Source organism: Glandiceps talaboti, chromosome 12 (genome assembly GCF_964340395.1).
Source record: "Glandiceps talaboti chromosome 12, keGlaTala1.1, whole genome shotgun sequence".
NCBI lineage: Eukaryota > Metazoa > Hemichordata > Enteropneusta > Spengelidae > Glandiceps > Glandiceps talaboti.
Window position 1 is genome coordinate 13,230,250 of NC_135560.1, and position 23,833 is coordinate 13,254,082.

The 23,833-nt window shown below is 34.0% G+C and overlaps 1 protein-coding gene across 2 annotated transcripts; it reads left to right on the forward strand.

The window, feature by feature from the left end:
* Positions 1-111: 111 nt before the first annotated feature.
* On the forward strand, positions 112-23,701 carry LOC144443238 (dynein intermediate chain 2, ciliary-like). 2 transcript variants are annotated; one of them, XM_078132658.1, is made up of 19 exons: positions 112-251; positions 757-849; positions 2,784-2,840; positions 4,669-4,797; positions 4,970-5,096; positions 8,599-8,672; positions 10,190-10,219; positions 11,107-11,235; positions 11,584-11,685; positions 16,163-16,331; positions 16,793-16,954; positions 17,384-17,631; positions 18,183-18,272; positions 18,898-18,985; positions 19,477-19,705; positions 20,425-20,527; positions 20,879-21,012; positions 21,879-21,930; positions 22,951-23,701. In XM_078132658.1, the coding sequence occupies exons 1-19, from the start codon at positions 219-221 to the stop codon at positions 23,056-23,058; spliced, it is 2,157 nt and encodes a 718-aa protein (XP_077988784.1). In that variant the 5' UTR covers positions 112-218; the 3' UTR covers positions 23,059-23,701. The 2 variants fall into 2 exon arrangements, with proteins under 2 accessions (XP_077988784.1, XP_077988785.1); XM_078132659.1 differs by lacking the exon at positions 10,190-10,219 and having other exon boundaries at positions 22,951-23,700.
* Positions 23,702-23,833: the final 132 nt, after the last annotated feature.

Below are 23,833 nucleotides of genomic sequence, written 5' to 3' on the forward strand. Positions count from 1 at the left end.
GCTAAAGCATGTCCTTTGGTAAATTTAGTACCCTGAATTGGAACCAAAATGATTGAATGCCCAATGTTAAAATATTTTCGAATGAAGGTTATGTAAGCGCATGCGTGGTACCCCTAACAACAACTACGCAGCGACGAGTTCAAACTCAATCTCCACGGCGGTCGTATCGAAAATCTCCTTTGAAAAAAATCTAGTTTAGCAATTTAAAATAGAGCAATATGCCGCCAAAGGGTCCTGGCAAAGGAAAGCAGGTATGTTGTTCACTGATTTTTCAATTATGCTGTTTCTGTCAAAATTGTATCACATTGTGTACATGTCAACACACGGTGATATGCACGAGAAAGATTCGTTAGCAAGCGTTTTATCAATACATGTCATACCATCTCTTTCAGCTCGTCAAGAAATCTGCAAATGGCAAATATATAATTTTGGCAAGCATTTCTTTGCAAACCAACGTGAAAAGTCATTTTGAAATGACACAACTGGAAATGCTGGAAAAAATCAATAAACATTCTTTAAAGAAATTACACTCGCTAACATATCGTCTCACCGGGCGACATGGCAACAGTCACTGAGTTAGCATGCTTGGTTTTGAATGCGAATCTTATGTTCATATTGCTTTGTCAATTTTTCCCCATTGAAATTAAAAGTTACAGCTAGATTACAAATAAATCTAGCTCTACACATTTTTATATATTAAAATGAACCTTTACTGTAGTGGTACATTATTTTATTGATTTGTTTGTACTTTTGTAGGGTGCTGGCCAAGCGGGAGGCTTACAAGCCAACCCAAAGAGAGGTCGACCCAGCAGAGTTAGTGTGGCACCAGGAAGAGCACCGTTTATCAGGGTATGTATGATGTCAAAGGCCTCAAGTGTACCACCAATACATTTTGCAGTAGCCATTTTCTAAATGTATTAACAAACACCACAACGGACAAATGAGAAGTTGACAACAGCAAAACAAAACAATTGACACATCATTAGAGTTAACCTGTTGATACAATGATAGGTTGTTATGTAGGAGGGAGATGTGAGGTGGTTTGAGATTTATTGTTAAATATATATGAATTTATGTTGCACAGTTACTGAAACCATACTAGCTTTCCCAAATAAATGAAGATAATTTTTTCTGTGATACTCCTGTCCTGATAATAAATTCAAAATTCAACTAAAAAATGAAAAATATATTATTTTTCAAACATGTGTTAATTCATTCTATCCACTAAAAAAATTATATTTTGCTATTTCACAATTACTGGTATGATGTTGCTATAGTCTTTTTGATCCTGTGCCAGAAAGAAGTGTCATACAATTTTGAAGAAAAAAAAGTCACTGCATGTACATGATGCAGAAGGAATACTAACCGTATGATCCTTATTTGTGAATGTCTCCAAGTTCAGTATTTGTGAAAACAATGACAGATACATCATAGCAATGTCCAGCCTATGATTTGAAATGAATGAATTTCTTTCATTTGTATGTAATAAGAATGTTGTTAACAAGTTCATAATTATTCTATGAGCACGTAATTATACAGTGAGACTGATAAGAGACTAATATGTCAATATTTGAAACTTGTTGTTACACAACATGTAGTTGCAGTCTTTAGTTAGATGGAACTTACAAATGTAGCGTGCCACCACAGACAAATCTTTCTGTAAAGAGCATTTGCACTGCAGTACATTTGTCTTCAATAGTGCTATAAAAAATTACAGTCATCACTGTTAAAGGTGTACCTGAAATTAACCTGTTACCTGTTCTAAATCTGTTATTTGCCGTCAGGAAGTAAGTGAACTTGAACAGGAGGTTTGTGATTCATTCATTGCAATAACATTATGTGCTTTATGCATGTTACTACTATGATACTCACTGGGATGGGAATGTCAGTGAAACAGTTAAATATATGCATGTACATGCACCTGTCATTCTTCTATATAAACTCTCTATTTACTATTTCCATATTGATCTTTCAGGAGAGATTTGCATGATGAAAATGTGTATATATAATATTAGATTTGCTAACTTTGTGATACAATATTACCTTGAAATATATGATATAAATAAGCCTAAAAATGTCTTTACTATTGCAGTAATATGAAATGACAATATGACACTGTACATGTAAATCTCAGCAATTTGCGCCATTTCTTAATTAATGTAGATTGGCTCTAAGATTGACAGAGTTTTATTTTTGGGGGAATGGCATCAACACATACACACATTTCTTTCATAATAAAGACGTAATTGTGTTTTAATTTTAATACATAAATCCAAACCTGCACATATGATACACATGTATGTGTGTAGATATGTAACAATACAAATTTATGCATGAAGGCCTCCACCGAACACAATTATTATCAAAGAATCACCTTTTGTACATTAACTTATATGTATGTACATTTTGTATATTAATCAGTAAAGCTACAGCAGTTTCAATAAACTAGTCTTAACTTCACAATCGTAGCTAAATTTGTAGGAAACTTTTTGAAAAATCTAAAATTATGCTCGTCTCATTGTTCTATGTATATCTTGTGCTGAAATCCGTAAGCTATTTTGAAATAGAGGTATACACAATAGTTAACTTCTTTGCATGAGAATGCATAATACATAAGTGACATGCACAAGTCACATCTCAGTACATACATGTACCATACAAAGGTATTACAAGGTGTCCTAAACACTTTGATGAGCTTAATGACCCATAGAGGTACGTTCAGGAAAGTCCAATTTATGTCTGCCTGAAGTAATTATTTAGTTTTGGTGTCATCTTTTCTACAGGATGATGATGATATGACAGAAACTGGAGATGGCCAGGGAGGTGAAGATTGGATGCAGGTGAGTCAGATGACTTTTAACAGTGTAACTTACATTTTTACATAATACATTTATCAAATATAGATATATTTGTATATATTGTCAATCTGACTGTAAACATGTGAGGTTTATAGAAATAACATTAAAGGACATGGTCTGCAACTTGTAAGTATTTTTCATCATTTTTGTTTCCAAATAAAAGGTTACTTATATTTTACCCTTCACTGTCACTTGTTAAATGACTATGTAGTCACTGGCAAAACTTCCACCATATTAACTGCTGTGATACTGTATTCTCACACTACATGAATAAGTGACATCATTTTATTCTTATATACATTAGACTACAGTATCACAGCATTTTATACGATAGGCGTTTTGCCAGTAACTGCTGGGTTTTAGACAAGTGATAGTGAGTGTTCAAATATAAGTAACCTTTTATTTGGAAACAAAAATCACGAAAAATATTTACAAGTTACAGACCATCTCCCTTTTAATAACCAAAAGTGTGATACTGTACTTAACTATACTCCAATCCGAGTTCCAGTTAATTAAAATGATCAGTTGCATGTGGCTACAAGAGCAGTCAGATTTGTAGTTTATTGTAGGTATTAATGTGTGCCTAGAATTTAACCATTCTATTTGAAAATTAATTTGCTGATGTAGATATAAATAATATATGTGAATGTCTAATATCTGATCGATTACTATATGGAATTTATACTTACAAGTACAGTCAACTTATTATAAACACATGCATGTCATGTCCTAGATATATTTTTTAGCATACATACATATATGTATAATATTCATATGGTTCAGTATGAAATGACAATTCAACAGAGAATTTGGACATCCCATGTGACTGCATGATTTATCATAATCATATACATTTGTTGTAAATGTACATGCAACCATTTTGAAAACTGCACATTATGTTTGCATCTTCACATTTTTTTATTTTTTGTGTAATCTATGGAATGATGATGACTAGTAAGTATGATTGAACCAGGAATTGGAAACTTTGCAAGTGTTTTGATGTATCGTGGTGGTGTTTTTTTCAGAACTGTTATAGGAGTGTGTTAATGTCAATGCATGATGAGTTTTACCCTAAAGAGTGTTTATATCTTTAGTACTTTACTAACATGATGGTAAAATGTAGGTTTATGTAGTTAATAGTAATATTAGTACTCAGATCATAGTTATTACCACGTAGTGAGTGCATTTAGATTAGTACTTGTAGTACTGTTTTTGTATGGTAAATGAAATCCATATTCAAGAGGTGTACCTGGTTTCAAAATCAGGTACAAAATTAACAAGACATATGCCAGTCCTAACACTTGAGGACAGATCAAACTGTGCCAGTTGTTATGCAGCTACTGCAACAGATATTGCATACAATCAGTCCAGCTTTGCATTTGTTACATACAACTTTGTGGAAAGTTGTCCGACCTTTTCCTCAAACTGACCAAATGTCTGTTTTGTGAGACTGCATGGATCTGCGAGTACATGTACCATGTACCTGGGTGTATGCATGCTGTGTGATGACAACACTATAGTTGGCAGTCTTGGATGCCAAAACCAGCAGCTGAATGTAATATGTGAAATAGAGTTAACAGCTGTAGGAGAGATACATTTGTAAAGTTGTCAATTATACATGTATTTGAAAGGAAGTAAAGTACTCACATACACATATATCATTTTTTTACACAAAATGGGAATATGTTTTATTCATCACGTATCAATAATTCATGTTTCCTCATCGTCCATGATAGTCTTTATGTATTCAAAATATTATCAAATCTTTTGGAATTATTTCTAATTCTGTTTATTTCAAACTGTTTTTTAGCCCAAGACACTGGTCAAACCTGATGATCAGTTAGATTTATCAGATTTAGAACTGAAGGAAGAATTTACTCGCATCCTGACAGCTAATAACCCACATGCTCCACAGAATATTGTCAGATTCAGTTTCAAGGTAAGTTTTCTCTCTACTGGTAATTCTCACTTGTTGAAAAAGAATCAAATATATCATTTTACAATGATGGTTTGTGTATAAAGATGTATACACGTACGCTTCTATGATTTACAAAATGTACATTTAAAGTTATATTTACTAATACTTTAGTGTTGTTTCATTTGATATGCAGGAAAGATGTTTCAAGCAGACGTCCAGTGTGGATCAGTTGGCCATCCATTTTTCATTGGATGGTAATATGTTACATAAAGAATCCGATGAAGCCAGGAGACAAGCAGCAAGGCTTGGAGTCGGAGAAGGTAAGATAGTCATACTGATAGGATACATGTACATGTACCATATGATTGGATAAAATCTTCAAACTCTACAACCAAGCCAGAGGCAGTTTGTGCTTATCATGTTTCAGCCCATTGATTTGTGTCCCATTAGACGTTATATTACCGAGTAGTTTAATATTCCTAACCATATATGTACAATAATCAGATTCCTTCCCTGTGTTGTCACGGCTACGTCATCTTTACCCTTTGGTCAGAAAGACATGTCTTTGTCGAATTGTTGCGCACAACACCAAACCCCTCAGAAATATGACCAACATTACTAAGCCAATTTAGTTTTTGTCCAGATCGAGGCAGATAAATTGTGGAACTCTAGTAACAATGTACCCAATTCAAACTTTAAAGATATTTACAATACGTATGGGTACTTATTTGCATGCATGCTTTGTCAGTCAAAATTTGACATCATGTGAACATTGTGTGATGCATGTGTAAAAATGTGTAACTTTATACTAGACTAGATATCCACATATCTGAATAGGTAGTATCAAAGTTTGTATGTTTCTCTTCAATCACTTGTACTTATTTTCACTCTCTTAATTCTTACATAGTGCAAGGGAGGAGCATACCTCAAATGTTGAGTGACAGCTGAGTAAAAAAGTATTACGTCAACCAGTTTACATGTAGATTACATATACCATACATTTGAGGAGAGGCAGCCTCCTTTGTTCTCTGACTTTTCAAACCAATAACTTTCTCTTATCTTATCAACTGTCTTTTTTTTTGTCTTCTCACAATTTTCACTAACAATAACACCACATATTTGTTTAACCTGAAAGGGTTTTACTTCCGTTCCAAAAGTGGTAGGTTCTGTATGATTCAGTGCATGTTGTGTTGTGACTATATACAGTTTGCAGCTTCCTCTATAGTGTATACCCAATTTGAAATGTAACCATTTAATGCATGCTATTGGGTGTGTAATTTCTAGTAGTGGGTTTCACAAACCATCCCTATCAATTCACAACGCAGTTACTACACTACGATAGTGTATTATTCCCTTGTGTACGGGAACACTTGTATGTAGTAAAAGACTGGGTACAAATCACCAGGTATTGGTGATATATGTATGGTGGGAATTATAATTAAAGTCTATTCAGAATTTTGATAATGAAATGCAATCATCCTGCTACTTACATCGTTGTATGAACTGTTCTCCGCAGAGGGTTTTAGCGTATCGGGCCCGATATCCTTTAATTTTCGCCGATACGCTATCAGATTGAATAGGGTTCGGTAAATATTGTTCATCTGTCAATCGGTCAGCTGACGCCTTTGTTGTTTCACAACGTTTGTATTGATCATTCACACATAAGCAGCAAGTAAAACTAAAGAGTGTCTAATTAATTCAAACGACTATTCAACCCTCTACCATTACCAGACAGAAGATTGCAGTCAGTATTGTTTTCGATAGGAATAAAATGCGTAAACCCGCTAATGGTGATTCACACTGCGGTACAACAGCTTTCGGTAAAACAAAGGCAAAACCGGCCCATCCGTAACGTTGGTTCGACCGTAGAAGCATGTCGGAACTAACAGATTTTGACAACTATAAAATCAAACGATGCCGTGCCATTTTGCTATAAAGTATAAAAGTTCGACAAACGCATGAAGTTGACATTCAGTGTCTAGTTAATTTTCTATGAGTGACAGTAATAACACCGAGTATGTCTGAACCAAAGACTCAGCATGTGTATTCTTCAATGTCGTGAAAAGAGTTGAACAGACTAATGTACCTTTCGATAAAGTGGCAAGGTTATCTCCGATTATCAGTTTCATGTTCAATTTTACCCTGAAAACACGTTTTGTTAGTAGTTTGACATTGTAGACTGATACATCGTACGACTATGATGAAAGCATGGATTTTCCAATATGGCGGCCATGACGTCACAAACTATCGCGAGTTTTTGAAGTCCTCCATAGGGAAGTATAGTAAGTCTCGTGTATCACGAGATTTCGGACTAACACGATGTCTGCCGGTAGCTGTACACAAACTTTTCGTGTTTCGAAAGTCTAATTTATCTGCGGACATTAAGATTTAAATAATTTCAGCTTTCCTAACAATAATAATCAATAACACTGCTTTATGAGTTTCTTATTGGTGCTAATATTTTGAAGTAATAAATTGGCCTTCAACTTTCCTTTAGCCACATGTACATGTACTACTTGTTTATTATGATGTACTTTGATTTTTTCGGGAATGTATAATTATATGTAAATTGATGCTAATTTATGCTAATTAGCCGATATCCTATCAACAAAACCTGGGGAGAACACTGGAACACACTGCTAAGGTTGCAGCTGTGTGGAAGTACAGTGTTATTCAAATAAAGCATGGGATGTTCTCAGAATAAGATTCTCGAAGAATTAAAAACAGGCTGCAAAATCATTGTCATTCAATATTCCTTGTGACATGCCAAATCTATATACAATGCAATGGGAGAGAAAGTGAGAATCACTGCATGTAGACATATCATTTCACAAACATTTCATATAGGTGGTGACCATGATATGAGGTATTACATTGACATGCACCTATCCAATCCCTTCTATTAGAGGCTTGCCATGGAGATTTTTAGCCTTTATAAGTGTATGAAATTCATATATTTCCCCTCATAGCACACAGCATAAATTAAAAACATGCACGCGTGATCATGCTATAATGTTTTTTGAGTTTGTTGTATGTGTTTTTTTCCTGATTGATTGAACTTCAAGAAATGTAAGAAACAGTATACAGTGTGTAATTCAGCACTTCTGTCTCACAAGCTTCTACATGTATACCTAGTATTTAATAGTAATATATCTTTTATCCACCAAACAAGCTTAACAAGTATCTGACAGTGCATATCTCTATGAAATCTTGTTTCCACACTATTTTGATTTGGATTTGACTTGTTTGATAATTAATATGTAGTGTCACACACATGTAAGCTCTTGTACTGATACGAGTGTCATTTTTGACACATGCCTTTCTCCCATACCAGACAAATCACAAGTACCTTCTGAAACTAAACACATTGAACATATTTACCTTCTGAAACTAAACACATTGAATGTATTCCACTTACAAAGGTTACAACTTACCTGACAAAAATGCAAAAGTTGGTATTTGCAGTAGATAGTGTATCAGCAGAAAACCACAGGTCTCTTTATAACACCTTTTGAGATGCACTGTGAAGATATATTTAGTTTTTATCACGTCAGCAGAAAAATATGCTCTGACTTGTGAGAATGCAAAATAGTGCAGGAAAAGAATTTGATAACAAATTGAAGAATCATTCAATGGACACAGAGACATGCACATACACAAATAATCAACTTGATGATATTTAAATTAAAAGCTTCTGACATCTTCATTCTACTATATACAGGACATAAAGAAATATAGAAATCGTAGATGCAGTACCATTAAACATTCACAGTATAAATGAATTATCATTGAATGTGCTGCTATTTTCTTATCTTTGTGCAGCTGTCAGTGAACAAACTATTAGTGAAGTTGGAGAGGAAAAGAAAGAAGAAGGAGGAGATGAAGAAGGCAAAGAGGTGAGTTTTTAGGGAATGTACAGTTCTTGTTCAGTAAGACTGCATATGGTAATCGGTTGCCAGTTTTTAGATGTGATTGGTAAATGACACAATGCAGGTATTAGATATAACAACATTTATTGAACCAATGGCATTATTTGGTGCTTTCAGTTGAATAGAGTTTGAAAGATTTTGTGACTTAGATTTTTACGATTATTTTAATGATGTAATTTCTGATTTCCTAAGTATTAGTTTCAGAGGCTATTTGATAGTTCAACTTTCATTCAGATTTGTTATATTCATAAGATACAAAAAAAGTTTGCTGATCTCAAACTATATTTTCATATTTTCAATAATTACATGTATTGTACTGGTATTATAATGTATTGATAAATGAGAATTTGAAATAAGTAATATTTGCCTTATATGTATATCATGTACTTGTATCATTAGTTCATACCATAGCTACATTATTCTATTTGTAATTACTTTCATTCACACCCTCTGTGGTTGAAGGGGGTTGAGGATGATGAGTTGGATGTCGAGTTTGAATCTGATTCAGTATTTGGTGAGGAAGATGAGGTGGGTTGTCATAGATACAAACAGTCGAAGTGATAACCCCTGCATGTGTTCGGAATCCAAACATCCATCCATACAGCTTGGTTGAATCCCTTGAAACACTTGGACTGGCTGTAATTTCCTTGAATTGCAGCCCTCTGGAGTTTGGTTTAGTTTTGCAGTATCACATGATTCTAAAGCTGTCCCCAGATTGTACAATGCTGTCTTTTGCAGTCTACCTGCATGACTTCTAGTTTAGCACCGATATATCCAATCTGTTAGGGTTGAAGTGAACACATTATGCGATTCTCCAACAGGATTGTCTATCACTGCTTCATCATCAAGTGTTTTTGATGTCATTTGTTAAAACGTTTTGTCATTTGCGTTTGTGTGTTTGTGCTTCCCCCCCCCCCCATGTGTGACTCTTTTTTGCAAGCTTCAAACATATTGTATGTCAAGCTGCAGTGTTTTTTCTGAATCCTGCCATTGCTGAATACTGTAGTTTTCATCGACCCAATAAATATGGAATACAATTCAACACAATTATCAAACAATTTTTATTTTCTGATGTGTACCTTGAGTTTGTCTTGAAATATAAATGATGGTAAATTTCCCTTTTGTCTGCTCAAATTTTGAAATACTTATCATATTTGATGATTAGTGCAAGATTTGTAAATTTATCAACAGCATCATATTTACTCATATTAACTGAAACACATTTTGTATACGCTAACATATAATTGTTAAAAGTTATACAACTTGTGAAAAAAAAAGCTTTTAGCTGTGAGTTGCCAAGGTAACGGTATGTTTGCTATAGTATGGATGTTTTTCATTGTAGTTTGCTACCATAGGGACGCTTTTCATTTGGTTCTACATGTACTGTGTTGTAAACCCCATATACCCCATTTCATTGCTTTGTGTGTCTCATACATATATCTCTCTGCTTCTTTTGCTTGCATTTGAAATGATCATTTTAATAGGAGGCAAAGACACCGGTTACATCACCAGAGGTGAGAGATTCATTACATAAATGCAGTAGGTGTTGTCAATGTAACGAGTGGTATATTATTACCACTCTGTAGAAGTAGCATCACACACACTAATCAGTGACTTGAGTTTCTTCCTCTGAAAGGACTAACAAGGAATGGTTGCATCAACAGGAGTGCTTTGGGTCTTTCTTTCCACTGGGTTATACTTACCGCTGTACATCAAACTGCTTCTGACTAAACTCACCAAACTTTTGACAACTCACAAGAATCAAATCTTTGGAATACGTTGCAAGAATTGATTTCATAAAATTTAATTTCAAATCTTCTAGTAAACTTGCTATGAGTACGCTTGTGCCAGCCCCTTGTCAAAAATAGCTGATGTTAGATGTTCACATATAATTTTTATAACATTTCAACCTCTATTTTTTGTAGACCTAACAAAAAAAAAATTGTTAGTGATTTTGAAACAAACATTTGATGAACTTATAAATTTACAATAAATGGTGACACCAGAAAGTTTTCTGGATTTGTAAATAAAATCAATTGAAGTGTCCTCTACACAGAAGGGTCATTTTCTCACTAGCTACAATCAATATTTAAACTTTACAAATTGACAGTAAAGTGTTTTCTTTCACCAAAATAAGCTGTTCAGCTGAGTCCTACGTAGATTAGTTGCAGCGAGTCCAGTGGCACATTAGTTTTACATGCACTCTTGTCACTTGTGTGGCACTAAATGTAGCAGGCGGACGGACTGAAGCGTCAGTTCCAAGTGTGTTGCACAATGCACAAATTGCACTGTACATTGAGTGATGACGTGCACCATTCACTTGTTTGACTATATTATACGCGTCACTGGATTGAGAATTGTGAAACTGATTGTGTACAATTGAATTTCTTTCGTTGTCTAGGGAGGTGAAGAAGCAGGTGAGAAAAGAGAAGAAGAAGCCACAACACCCGCACCAACTGGTGGTCAAAAACTGACCAACCAGTTTAATTTCAGTGAGAGAGCATCACAAACATACAACAACCCATACAGGGTAGGTTTTAATTTCATCTTGTGTTACTGTAAACATGGTGGTGGCCTACAGATTCATTGTTTAGAAGATCTATCCTAGCATGTGTGGCAAGGTACTACTTTCAGACAACTAACAGAGATATATGCGTAATGCGTACTACTGTGGTGAGAAAGCATCAATTGTTATGATACATGAATATGAGGTGTCTGACTGTCAAATCAAAAATTGTATAATAGTCGTTACCAAGTTAACACGATTGATTTGAGAATGACGAAAGGAAAGCTAGAATTAAATAGATATCCAGAATAAAATTGACAGTATTTTGAGAATTGTTTTCACTCATAGACATGCCTAATCTTTTGTCAACAGGAACGTGGTACAGCAACAGAACCCCCACCGAGGGCGACATTTTCGTCTAACGCTACACAGTGGGAAATTTACGATGCATACGTTGAAGATCTTGAAAGACAGGTACTGTCCCTTTATTTAGTTCTACATGTTTTAATTCAGTTAACTAGTTGTGCTTGAGTTAATATGAACTGTTTCATTTTGTAGCTGTGTTGTTCAATGTTGCGTTTATTTCGGTTCAATAGTACATTGTACATGTCAAATATTGCTATCTTACAACCCTTCTCAGTGAACGTCATTCACTGTTTACAGCTCGATGTATGAAGTACATGTATTGAAGTTTGGCAGTCAGCTGTTACAATTTTTGCCTTTCTTTAATGTGATAATTTCTGATATGCTGCTACAAAAAGCCCCTAGGCTAATGTATTATACTTTAAAGAGTTGCAGATCAGGTTTTGATGTTTATGGATCAAGTTGTATAAGTACTACATGTTAAATACAACTTTTATCATATATACAGTATGGCTGTGTCTATAATACAGTCTAGTAGTATCCAATCGTGTAACTTATTCATAGAGTTGTAACTGTGAGAAGAGTTGTATGCAATATTGAGAACAAAACGACAGGCATTAATTAATTTTGTGCACCCTGGAAATGAACATGTAGCAAATATCTCCAGTCATGGAATGTATACTTAACTGTTTCTAAATTTTGTAAATTTACCAAGTGAAGTTGAAAGATTACCAATCGTGTCCTACAGCTATGAAAGTTAGCTGTCAATGTTAATCAAAAAAGTTTGTAAAATGTACACCCGTTTCCAATCTTGTTATTAATTCTTATATAAATGCAAATTTACTTGTATGGTGAAATTAAGGAAGCTGGATGTTTTTTTGTCTTGGTGTCTTTCTTCTTTTTGAAATTTAAAAAAAAAAATTGAAATTTAAAAAAAAAGGGAAAAAAATTGATGTATTTGAATCTGTACATATATATATTAAAAAAGAGATGAAAGTTTTCATTTGCATATTATTAATTATACAGATTATAATAAGTGTACATTTCACGAGACTGTCAGTAACATTGAATGTGTTTTGACATACAGCAAACCACAGTGTTATACATATTGATGTCTGTTTCAGTTATTAATCGTAATATTCTTGATGTTTTCTTTTTCCCCCTGTATCTTGGGTGTTGCCATTTCCACTGGTCCAGGAAGCTTTGAAGGTTTCTGTTCATGTGTTCATTTCTATGATATCTCCTTTTCTTTCCATTTCATCCACATCACCCTGTTCATACCACCATTTGGTGTTCACATTGTAGTCTTTATGAAAATAGCTTCCTTTATGTATAATGTAGTTCCACGCACACACATTTATCAAATGAATGTGAATTTTTTCCTTTGCATCTTTCATGCCAATCCTGTTAATGTGTAAAAAAAAAAAAAAACCCTTTCTGTACTTTCAATATGCTGAAGTTGCACACATCATGACCAGATTTAATTAAGACAATTGAAGTTAAATTTAAATTTAAAGTTAGAAAACTGATTATGTGGATGGAGATCGAGAGTTCATATACATGTTTTGACAATTGGAAGAAAAGTTACTAAAATATCATCGAAGTTAAATGTACCATTCATTATGCAATGCAAAGTTTTTTTTACCAAAAAATTTACTGTGTGAAGAGATTACCTTACTATAAAGACGTTTCCAACTTTTCATTTGCAAGGAAATTACATGTTTTGCTAATGAATATGAAGACAATTGACTTTAAGCCATACAAGATTGATAAATGAAATTTTTGCTATTCAATATGAAAATATTTTACTTTGCCTTACAAAAATGATAAATGGTCTGTGTTATTCCAGTGTAATGTTTCTTTTACTGTCCACTTTTCACTGGTGTGTTGTTGTTAATATTCCTTTTATCCTGAATTGTTATATTGTTATTCATCTTTCTGCGCTCTGTCTCTCTCTTTCTCTCTCTGTCTCTCTTTCCACTTGAGGTTTTCTCTGATAGATAAATAAAACCATGGAAATGATAATTCATTAAAAATGTAATGACACTTTATTTCTATTACAGCAGCATGCTTTGTTCTCTCTCTCTGTAGAGTGTACGGTCTCGCCTAGAGTACTAGTATGTGTGCTCGTAGTCAATTTGCCTTGTTTCAAATGGATGCAAATTTATTTCTTTTCTCCTTTTTTTTTTTAAAGATGTGAAAAAAATGAATTACCAGTTGTTACATTACATGTACAGTGATGTTTACCAACTGTTATTCACTTTCACTAATACCAGGGAATCTTTTTAGGGCAATTTTTTAAACATTTTTAAGATAGTTTTGACCAGTGTTTTATGAATTCAATAGCTTTAAAAAAAAATTAAAAAATTGCAATTTTTTGTTTTCTTGTAGTATATCCATATGCAGACAATGTTTTACTGTTGAAATGATAAAAAAGAAATACCGACTGATAACCCAGGTTTTTGCTTCCAGATAAGGCATGTCTCTGTCAACATTTGTGTTGGGGAGAAAAATACAACAAAATATTAACTGTAATTTCTTTTTTCTTTTTTTTTCTTTTTTTCTTTTTTTTCTTTTTTTTTGGGGGGGGGGGGGGGCAACTTTAGCATGTCAAGTATTATGTCCATTCACATAAAGAAAAGCAATGATAAAGTTCATTTGAATGATGTCCTCCATCATCTTATCTACCTGGTATTCTCCTAAGTCTAAGAAAGAAAAGTATTGAGAACGATATGATAATCTTAATGATAATTATGATATTCTGTTGTGGATAATGGTCACAGTGGCTAATTTGTGACCTGCTTGCTACCACACAGGAAAGGATATAGAGAATATACGTTTAACTTTCTGTGAACATGTAATTTGCAAGAATACCATAACCAATAGTACTACTACCAGTTTATAGTAGCTTGTGAAAAAAAATATATGCAGTCTGTAGTATCACATTGCAGAATGACAATGGTCTACTTTGAGTTCCTCCCTCAGAAATTGACTCATCTCAGGGTATAGCCATGTTGTTCTCCTAACATTAAATTTATACAACCCCTGCTGTCACATTTGAAACAAGGTACTACTACACGTAGTTAAAAGACAAAATAGTTGCTACTACTACTACTATTATTATACAACTCTGTAGATCTCCAATCTGAATCAGAATATACTCGAGTACGAGTTAGCATTGATTATCGTGATTTTTTTCTATTTTTTTTTGTTTCTTTCTCCCCTCAATTTGCATGCACTGTATGTCGGCGTTGCTCAATGGATTACTCCTGATTGCAGGCGGAGGTTGGATGATTCTCTATTTACATTCACGTGTGCTGTATAACATTCATTGTTATTTAGATTATTTTTCAAATCACACACTTCAAAATAACCCTGTAACAATAGATCACTAACATTTCATTTTGTTTCCATACTTACCCCAATACTCATCTTCAGTTGCAAACTTAGAAAATTTAATAATAAATCATAGCATTGTACAAATCATAGCATTATGCATAAGAGTAAAAAAAAATTCAATCATTAGTATTTACATCTTTTAGCTTAACATCTCACTAACATATATAGTCACAAAAACAGTATGTAATTTATCAAATGGGTGCACGCATGCAATCAGTATATTGCTCATATTTTTAAAAAAAATAAAGCAAAAAATTATATGGTAGCTGGGTGTGGTAGTTAATATTTATACTGGTTTTTATTTAGTGCGGTTGCAAGTGCATGAATATTCAGCTAGAATCAGACAAGCGTTGTCATCAAATTTTATGCAATCCCATATATGTATAATGATAATAAACATTACGGAATCATGGCAATCAGTTTTCATATTAAGTTTCATCATCATCATCATTATATGAAGCAACATGTACTTATCCCACAGCCAGCACACATCAAATAATAATGTACGCCAACAACCGTCAACAAACAGCTTGAATCAGTCAATTTGAACAAGTCTGGAATTCAAAACCAGTCGGACTGACTGTAGATGACACAAGAAAACAATGTCACATGCATGAGCAATGCTGTTAGCAGTGCATATATAGTGCATATATATATATAGATATCTACTACTCACGTTTTTGGGGAAACTCTTTGAGTGTCAAATTAAAAAATAACTAGGGGGGTACAAAGGATGTCTTTTGCCTTTTAAAGTAAACAACATACTTGTCATTCTTATCATGTGGCAACACAGTTACCTAAGAACGTTGCCCTGTGTTCTTTGACATAAGGAAAAGCGCATGGATTATACACATGTATTTCAAGTGAGTGCTTGACTATGAGGTGTAGACAAATTCCCTGCAATAATCACAGCGGGTTGAATATGTATGAGCACTGCTTGAAAGCAACCCCTGAGACCATGCTACAATCAAACACAAAGATATCCCTAGAACTGACTGACGTGTGATATTGAGGTGATAATATTTCCAGTTAAGCGTATTTATATTTCTTGCTTCAGCCAGTTTTAGATATTTTGGATTCAACATCATCTAGTGCATAGTCCATTTAGATGCATTTCTTCAGCATCATAGTATTAATACGTACACATACACACCAGTGCCTTATGCTGTCATCGTTTGATGTATTTCAGGAGAAGTCCAAGGAAAAGAAACAAGCTTTGTTGAAGAAGGACGAGGAAAAGACAAAGAAGAAATTGACGGCTGTTGAAACTCAGGGAGACGATATCTCCAGGATAGCTAGAGCTGCTAAGATTATGGAGAGAATGGTCAACCAGAACACTTTCGATGACATTGCACAAGGTAAAATGACCAAGGGATAGTGTTTGGTGCTAGCATTCAGACCCTCATATAATACCTAAAGGAGCCTGCCTGCATACATTTAGATAAAATCTGTTACCCGGGTATTTGTATTTTTTTAAAGAGTAGCTTTTGTCCTGAAAATCCTACTCTACAAAAACCTAACCAGTAACTGAAGACGCTAAAGAAACTATTTTCTGAGCAGAATTTCTATATGAAAGACTTTCTGCAAACTCAGGCATCATGCAGATAAACCAAATTCAATGGGATGGTCAGAACTCGAGATGGATAAGAGCTTACCTAACGATTGTGACGTGTTAGACAACAAACAAACAAACAAACAAACAAAACACTTCAGACAAACATGGGTAATAGACAACCACAAAACTTTAAACAAAATTTATGAAAATTTATAGATATATTTGATGTCTTACATATACATGCTTATTTACCTTTTTTTTCAGATTTCAAATACTGGGAAGATGTGTCAGATGAATTCCGGGAACAAGAAGGAACGCTGCTTCCCCTTTGGAAGTTCAGTTATGAGAAAGCCAAAAGGTTGGCTGTTACTGCATTATGCTGGAATCCGAAGTATAAGGATCTTTTTGCTGTAGGACATGGATCATGTAAGTAGTAATTTCAATATCAGTCGTCTATACTATTACAAAGATACACACTTACATATTTAAAGTGGCCATATGGATGAGGTTGGATATTTAATTTGGACATTTAATTTATAAAATAATTTTATAATGGCTTCCTATTTGAAAAATCAATGTGACACAACATATGTCAAGTCCTTGTTTGTAACAAATAAATTGCAAAAAGATTAATAAATGTGTAAAATCGTTGTTATTGTACGTACAATAACAAACTTTTTACACATTTTATTTTTATGCTGTGTACCTACATATGATATACCAATTGTAACCATCACTGTTCATGAGTAGATTTCATACATTTTACTTTTGAATTATTCCACTTCTTGATCCAGGACAATACAATAATTTACCACCCATCCTTTACCCTCTGACACTTATTGGTTTCTTTTACAGATGACTTTATGAAACAAGCACAGGGAATGGTTTGTTACTACACATTGAAGAACCCTTCTTTCCCTGAGTATATTTACCCGGTAGATAGCGGTCTAATGTGTCTAGACATACATCCAGAACACCCTTATCTATGTGCTGTGGGTTACTATGATGGCTCTGTTGGTGTCTACAACGTGGTGGAAAAGAATGAAAAACCACTTTACAGGAGTACAGCTAAGACTGGTAAACACACAGACCCTGTATGGCAGGTAAGCACATATATGCTTTATGTATTTCATCAGATTTTAAAAGGGGAAACAGTGAAGAGGATGTACAATGTACACAATCTAAGCATCAAGAAAGCGATATTGGAACAGTCCAATTTATCGGTACCATGATGTGAATGTCAGCTACAAATGAAAATTATGGTAATATTGTTTCTTACGATGTCAAAAGTATCAGAGGAAGATAAAACAGATCTTCTGTAATGGCCCAAAAGGTAGCTAGTAAGATGTGTTGCTTTCACACATCGGACTTCTCCTGTCAACAGAAAGCGAAGGCAGTTGAGGGAGGAACAACATAGCATATCTTACATTCTCTACCAACAAAGGTGTTCATATATTTCAGATGTGATAATTTCTGTTAGATTCAATACTTTAAAACTTGGCCTAATGGTACCAATATCGCCACACTATCATTTCACTAGATAAATTTAGTACATATTTTGATTGTTGACTGTCATCAGTGTGTATATCTTAGAAATAAAGTATTTTCGGTAATTATCTTTATCCATAAATTTGTGTGCTTTTCTTATTTCAAGGTGGCATGGCAGAAGGATGACCTTGACAACAACTTGAACTTCTTCTCAGTGTCATCTGATGGTAGAGTTGTGTCATGGACACTAGTCAAGGTAAGACTTCCTATTACCAGAAGTACTAACAACAAATCTTACAGTGTGGAAATGAATGTTAGTATATAATTAGATATTATTCTCCAATATTTTTTCTTCGTTCAGCCAAGGAAAATCAAGTGACCTAAGGGATCAAGTTGCTGGACGAGTAGTGACAAACCCTTAGGTCACGAGTATTTTTCAGTTGAATGAAGCAAAAATATTGGGGAATACTATAATTATACCTCCTCAAGGATAATTCATGGAAAATCAGGAAAAATAATGACAATTTAAAACATTTTGACTGATATCACGAGCACCACAGAACCAGTGACATAGACATGGGTTGTCGAGACATACAATGACCAGGGTATCCATATTTTCTGTTCAAAGACAATATATTGGCTTGTGCATGGTATAGTATTAGTACACTTAATGTGCACTTACAAAATGTACATGAACTGGACTTTCATAGAACGATCACTGACAAACTTTTATTCCAAAATATTTCATTGTGATGTACGACTGTAACAACATTTTTATGATAATTTCAAGATGTCTAATTGTGACAAGTTAAACAAAGTTTTCAAGTTGTCACTTCATACTTATACTTTTTTGTATTAATTTTGTGTTTGTTTTTCAACAGAATGAATTGATTCATACAGACATTATCACCCTCAAGATGGATGAAGCCCCACAGGAAGGACCTGATGGCACACAGATAATAACGCTAGGTCAGTCACTATTTTTATCATGTGAAAATTGAAAATAGCACCCCAGTGATACGTGACTTTAATACCCAATCAACTGAATATGTCATGTTGGCACAGTTTTAAAAGGTTAGCGCCGAGTCTGAAGATAATAGCAATACACTTGTTGCTTGTTACATATTGTGTATGTGGTGTTATTGAAATACATTTTCTCCCGAAATGATTTGCTTGCAGTTTCAGTGATAGTCATAGTTTAAAAGTCAGAAGTCAAGGCATGAAGTTTATTTTGAGGAGACGTAGGGATTCCAGCAGATTTTCTATTGTTTCAAGTATGGTATTTGAATACCTGTACCAGCCAAGTATATACCACACCTCCGTTTACCCCATGCCTGTTGACTTGTCCCTATAAGACTTTGCTATCTTCCTCTATCAGCTCTTCAAAGTACATTTTCTCTCTCTGTTAGTCACCAATAATTTCCTGATAACTGACATTTTGTTCTCATTTCACCCATCAGGTTGTGGTACTTGCTTTGATTTCCACAAGCAAACAGATTATTTATTCTTAGTTGGTACAGAAGAAGGCAAGATTCATAAATGTTCCAAAGCCTATTCCAGTCAGTTTTTAGATACCTTTGATGCACATCACATGGCAGTCTACAAAGTCCAATGGAATAACTTCCATCCCAAGATCTTCATCTCATGTAGCGCTGACTGGAGTGTCAAAATTTGGGACAGCACATACACGTAAGTTCAAATAGTAAATTAATTTTACTGTCTCAAGAGTGTTAGTGTACACTCTTACTTTATATATATATATATATATATATATATATATATATATATATATATATATATATATATATATATATATATATATATATATATATATATATATATATATATATATATATATATATATATATATATATATATATATATATATATATATATATATCTTTCAATGATTCATTATACCTATACACATACACCTTTAAAAAATTTTCCAAATCAAAAATGGCATCTATCACAAAGTTGATATGATTTTTGCTTCAACCTCACACTTTAATTACCGGGGTAGTATCCTTCATTTTTGATCACTTTCTTTTGAAGTTGAGTTACCCTAATAAGCATCTACATTGTTTTCAGCTTCACTGAAGTATTGTCTAAAGCTATTATACTTTATTATATTATATTATATTATATTATATTATATTATATTATATTATATTATATTACATTATATTATATTATATTATATTATATTATATTATATTATATTATAAGCTATTTCTGTATGCTTGTACACTTGTAGAGGACAGTTTGGCATGATTCACCATTTTCAACAACACCTGTGTATTCAGTAATTGTGTGTTTTGGATTGTGAAGAAAAATAGTGTCTGTGTCTACTTGTGAACTTTTTCTTTGACACCACTTTACTTAGACAATGTATCCGATCTTTGCAGGAAAGGCCCCATGTTCACCTTTGACCTAGGAAGCTCAGTTGGAGATGTTGCCTGGGCTCCATATTCATCAACGGTGTTTGCTGCTGTTACAGCTGATGGAAAGGTAGGTCTACCTGCAACAGTTCTGAATGGCATGAATAGATTCTTTTCAAAGAGATCACATGTACTGCAATGAAAGTACTATAAGTGAAACAACTAAATGAATGTAAAAATGAATGTTCAAGGATTGTGGGTTCATACTTTGTAATGAAATTTCTACACACAGAGTCAAATATTTCTTGGAAATGAATCCCAAAATTTTGTAGTCACTTCCAAGAAATATTTTGACTCTGTGAGTAGAAACTCATTAGCTGAATGTAATTGAAAGGTAGGGGTGAATTTCCCACCCCCCTGCTCCCACCCAAATAAAAGCACACAGAAACTCAAGATGTACTGTTTTGACTTTGCTATGCAGGTCTTTGTGTATGACTTGAACATCAACAAGTATGAACCAATCTGTGAACAAGCTGTGGTACAGAAGAAAAAGACCAAACTAACTCACGTAGCATTCAATCCTAACAATCCAATTGTTGTGGTTGGTGATGATAGGTAAGTCCTTTACAGTGATGTACCAATATACACAACTCCTACTGTAGCAGCTAAACATATGCTAGCCAGCTGATTTACAATCCTAAAGAATGTGAGCTGTCATGAAATTCTTGGTACCTGAAATAGAATATTACTGCCAAGGCACACCATAAAAATAATGATCATTCAATTACTTGGTCGACACCATAACTTCTGCTCCACGCACTTCACATACATTACTATAGGCACGCATGAAAATAAGTCGACCTTCTTATTCTAATTTGACCCTCTAGCATGAGGTAAAAGCTATTGCAGGTACCAAGAATTCAAGGGAGATGTTTTGCAAACATAGCAATATATTAGATAATGTAGTAATGGAAATCCGTAGGTTGGCTTCTTTAAAAGCAGATTCACTTTATTAAGGTGTTTCTGGAAATGTATTTGAAGGATAAAGCACAGTTGAGTTATTAAAGTATATACCTGTCTGAAGAAGAAAGAGTTGATAAGAAAAGTTAGTAACTGAGTACATATGCATCGGTACTAACTTGTTATTGGTATTGGACAACAAGTAACACCTGTCCTGAAGTAAAGCACTTTCTCCATGTGCTACACTCGTTTATAATGTGGTCAATTAGCAAATGACTTGTACACTTGATATGGATGTTATATAAACGATTGTAGTACATACAGAAAACACTTTACTTTGGTGTTGTGGGTTGTAGTGTTGCCTTTAGCATGATACATTTGTATTGAATAGTAGTTTGGAGACAGTATTTATAAGAGTGATATTTCAGGACATTGTTAACAGATTTTGTTGTAACGATCATCTATGAGGGATACATGAGACCTAATTACTTACAAAGCGTGTTTTTTGTTTTTATCAACAGAGGTCACATTACTAGTATGAAACTGTCTCCTAATCTTAGAAAGGTGCCCAAGGTAAGCTTACAACTGATCTACCTTGTTTGTCACAGGCTAAGTTGAGCACAGAAATACATATACTTGCATATACATACCATGTACACACACACACATCAGCACACTCATTCTACATCCTACAGATGGCTTCTTAGTACATGATTGTACATTTTGTGGTTACTTTTGTCCAATGAAACCATTCATCACTCACACAGGTCACAAAAGAGGCTGATTCTGTGATTACATCAATTCTCTGACAGTACATTTAATATCCTCTTTCCATACGTAAAATGACACAATCTAACATTCTCTTTAGATAAAAACCAAGGATTGTTTTGTTGTAAAGTATTGAATAGTGTACTTCCTACACTGAAAGATCGGACATTGAGGGCGCACTTCTCATTCCTTTCCACAAGCATCACAACTGGAAGGGATGATAAGAACACCACAGGCAACATATTTTATAGTCTCTGTCCTTCCCAGATTTTACTGTTTAGCCACAGATAATGTTAACAGGATTATGAATGATTTCTACCAAAGTACTTGATTGTCAGTCATACGATAAGATTTTACGTATCACCTGTAAATTGTATGTGAACATATTTGATTTCTTTCCCTTTTCATAAGGGTTGTGCCTCAATTGGCGACTACATAAAGGGTAATGGAAGATACCGTTTCGTTTTGATAGCATGGAGTTCTGTTTGTCCCACTCTACTTCTTCAACTCCCCACAATTACTTGTGCATGAAATTCTCCTAGGGTGTATTTATGTAAAGTTCAAGTTCAAATGTTAGAAGTGCAGTGATCCATCCACCAAGTTCAGTTGAATTATTATGCTTGTCTGTCAACCCCACTACAACAAGCATACTTTATAAGCCTTGCTCCATCTTGATATTTATTCCCAAAGCACCGGATTGCACACAAAATCTTCCAAAGTGTGTTTTGAAATTTGTTTACTACCGATATGCCTGACTTATGAGTTTTTGGAAACTTTTCTAATACTTCAATTTGATAAATCGTTACTCTTTGTAATCTTGTGCAGGAAAAGAAGGGAGCAGTAGTGGAGACAAGGGGTCCAGAAGTGGAGATTGCCAAGATGGATAAACTACTTGCCTTGGTGAGAGAACCCCCACAAAGCAAGGACAAGTAAAATGACACAGTCAAACACTATCACACAGCAAACTGACCAAAAAATGACCTCAAACAAAGGTCACAATTTCATCCCTTATCACACTGTGCAAAATGAACTTAACGAAGACTGTACAATACATAAAACTTACCGGTGTGTACCAACAACAACACCAAAGAACAATCTAAATATCATCATAACACCATCAACAGATGAATTATGGAAACATAACTGTATTATAAGTAGCATCAATTAATTTGAATATTCAAAATCTGTAATTACTCAATTTTTCCCCCCTTTTTTTCTTTAGTATTAAAACTCAAAGTGTACATTATTATTGTATGTTGTCCTGATAGTATTTTTCACCCTTTGTACAATGTTTATTATAATTGGACAATTATATAAAGTATCTTCAGTGTGTATATTATCAAATTGATACTGGGTGATGCCAGTTTAAAGTCTTTCCCTTAGTCGTAGTTAGTATAATGCATCCATGGGTAGTTTACAAGGATTTTCTTTTTTTCTCTGCTGTAAAGTTCACTGCAATAGCAATACAGTAGAAGTGTATAAATTTTGAGGGTGGCAGACATACCTTCAGAACTGCCATACACCTCCTCATGTATGCCATTGTAAATTGAGTCCATATTTTGAATAAAGTTTTCAATGATATTCAGTTTGTGAGGTGAGAGTCAGTTTTGTATGATGTTGTGTCAAAAGTTGCATATGAATATGGCATGTCGGTATGAAATCTACATGAATTTTAAAGTGTATTTATCAGTCTGTTTTGACTGATCAT

Excerpts from the sequence above, each read along its gene's own strand:
- LOC144443238 (XM_078132658.1), top strand. The coding sequence starts at position 219 with ATGCCGCCAAAGGGTCCTGGCAAAGGAAAGCAG. Across the intron at positions 16,955-17,383 it reads TGCTGTAGGACATGGATCAT|ATGACTTTATGAAACAAGCA; the intron begins GTAAGTAGTAAT and ends TTTCTTTTACAG. Across the intron at positions 18,986-19,476 it reads CACACAGATAATAACGCTAG|GTTGTGGTACTTGCTTTGAT; the intron begins GTCAGTCACTAT and ends TTCACCCATCAG.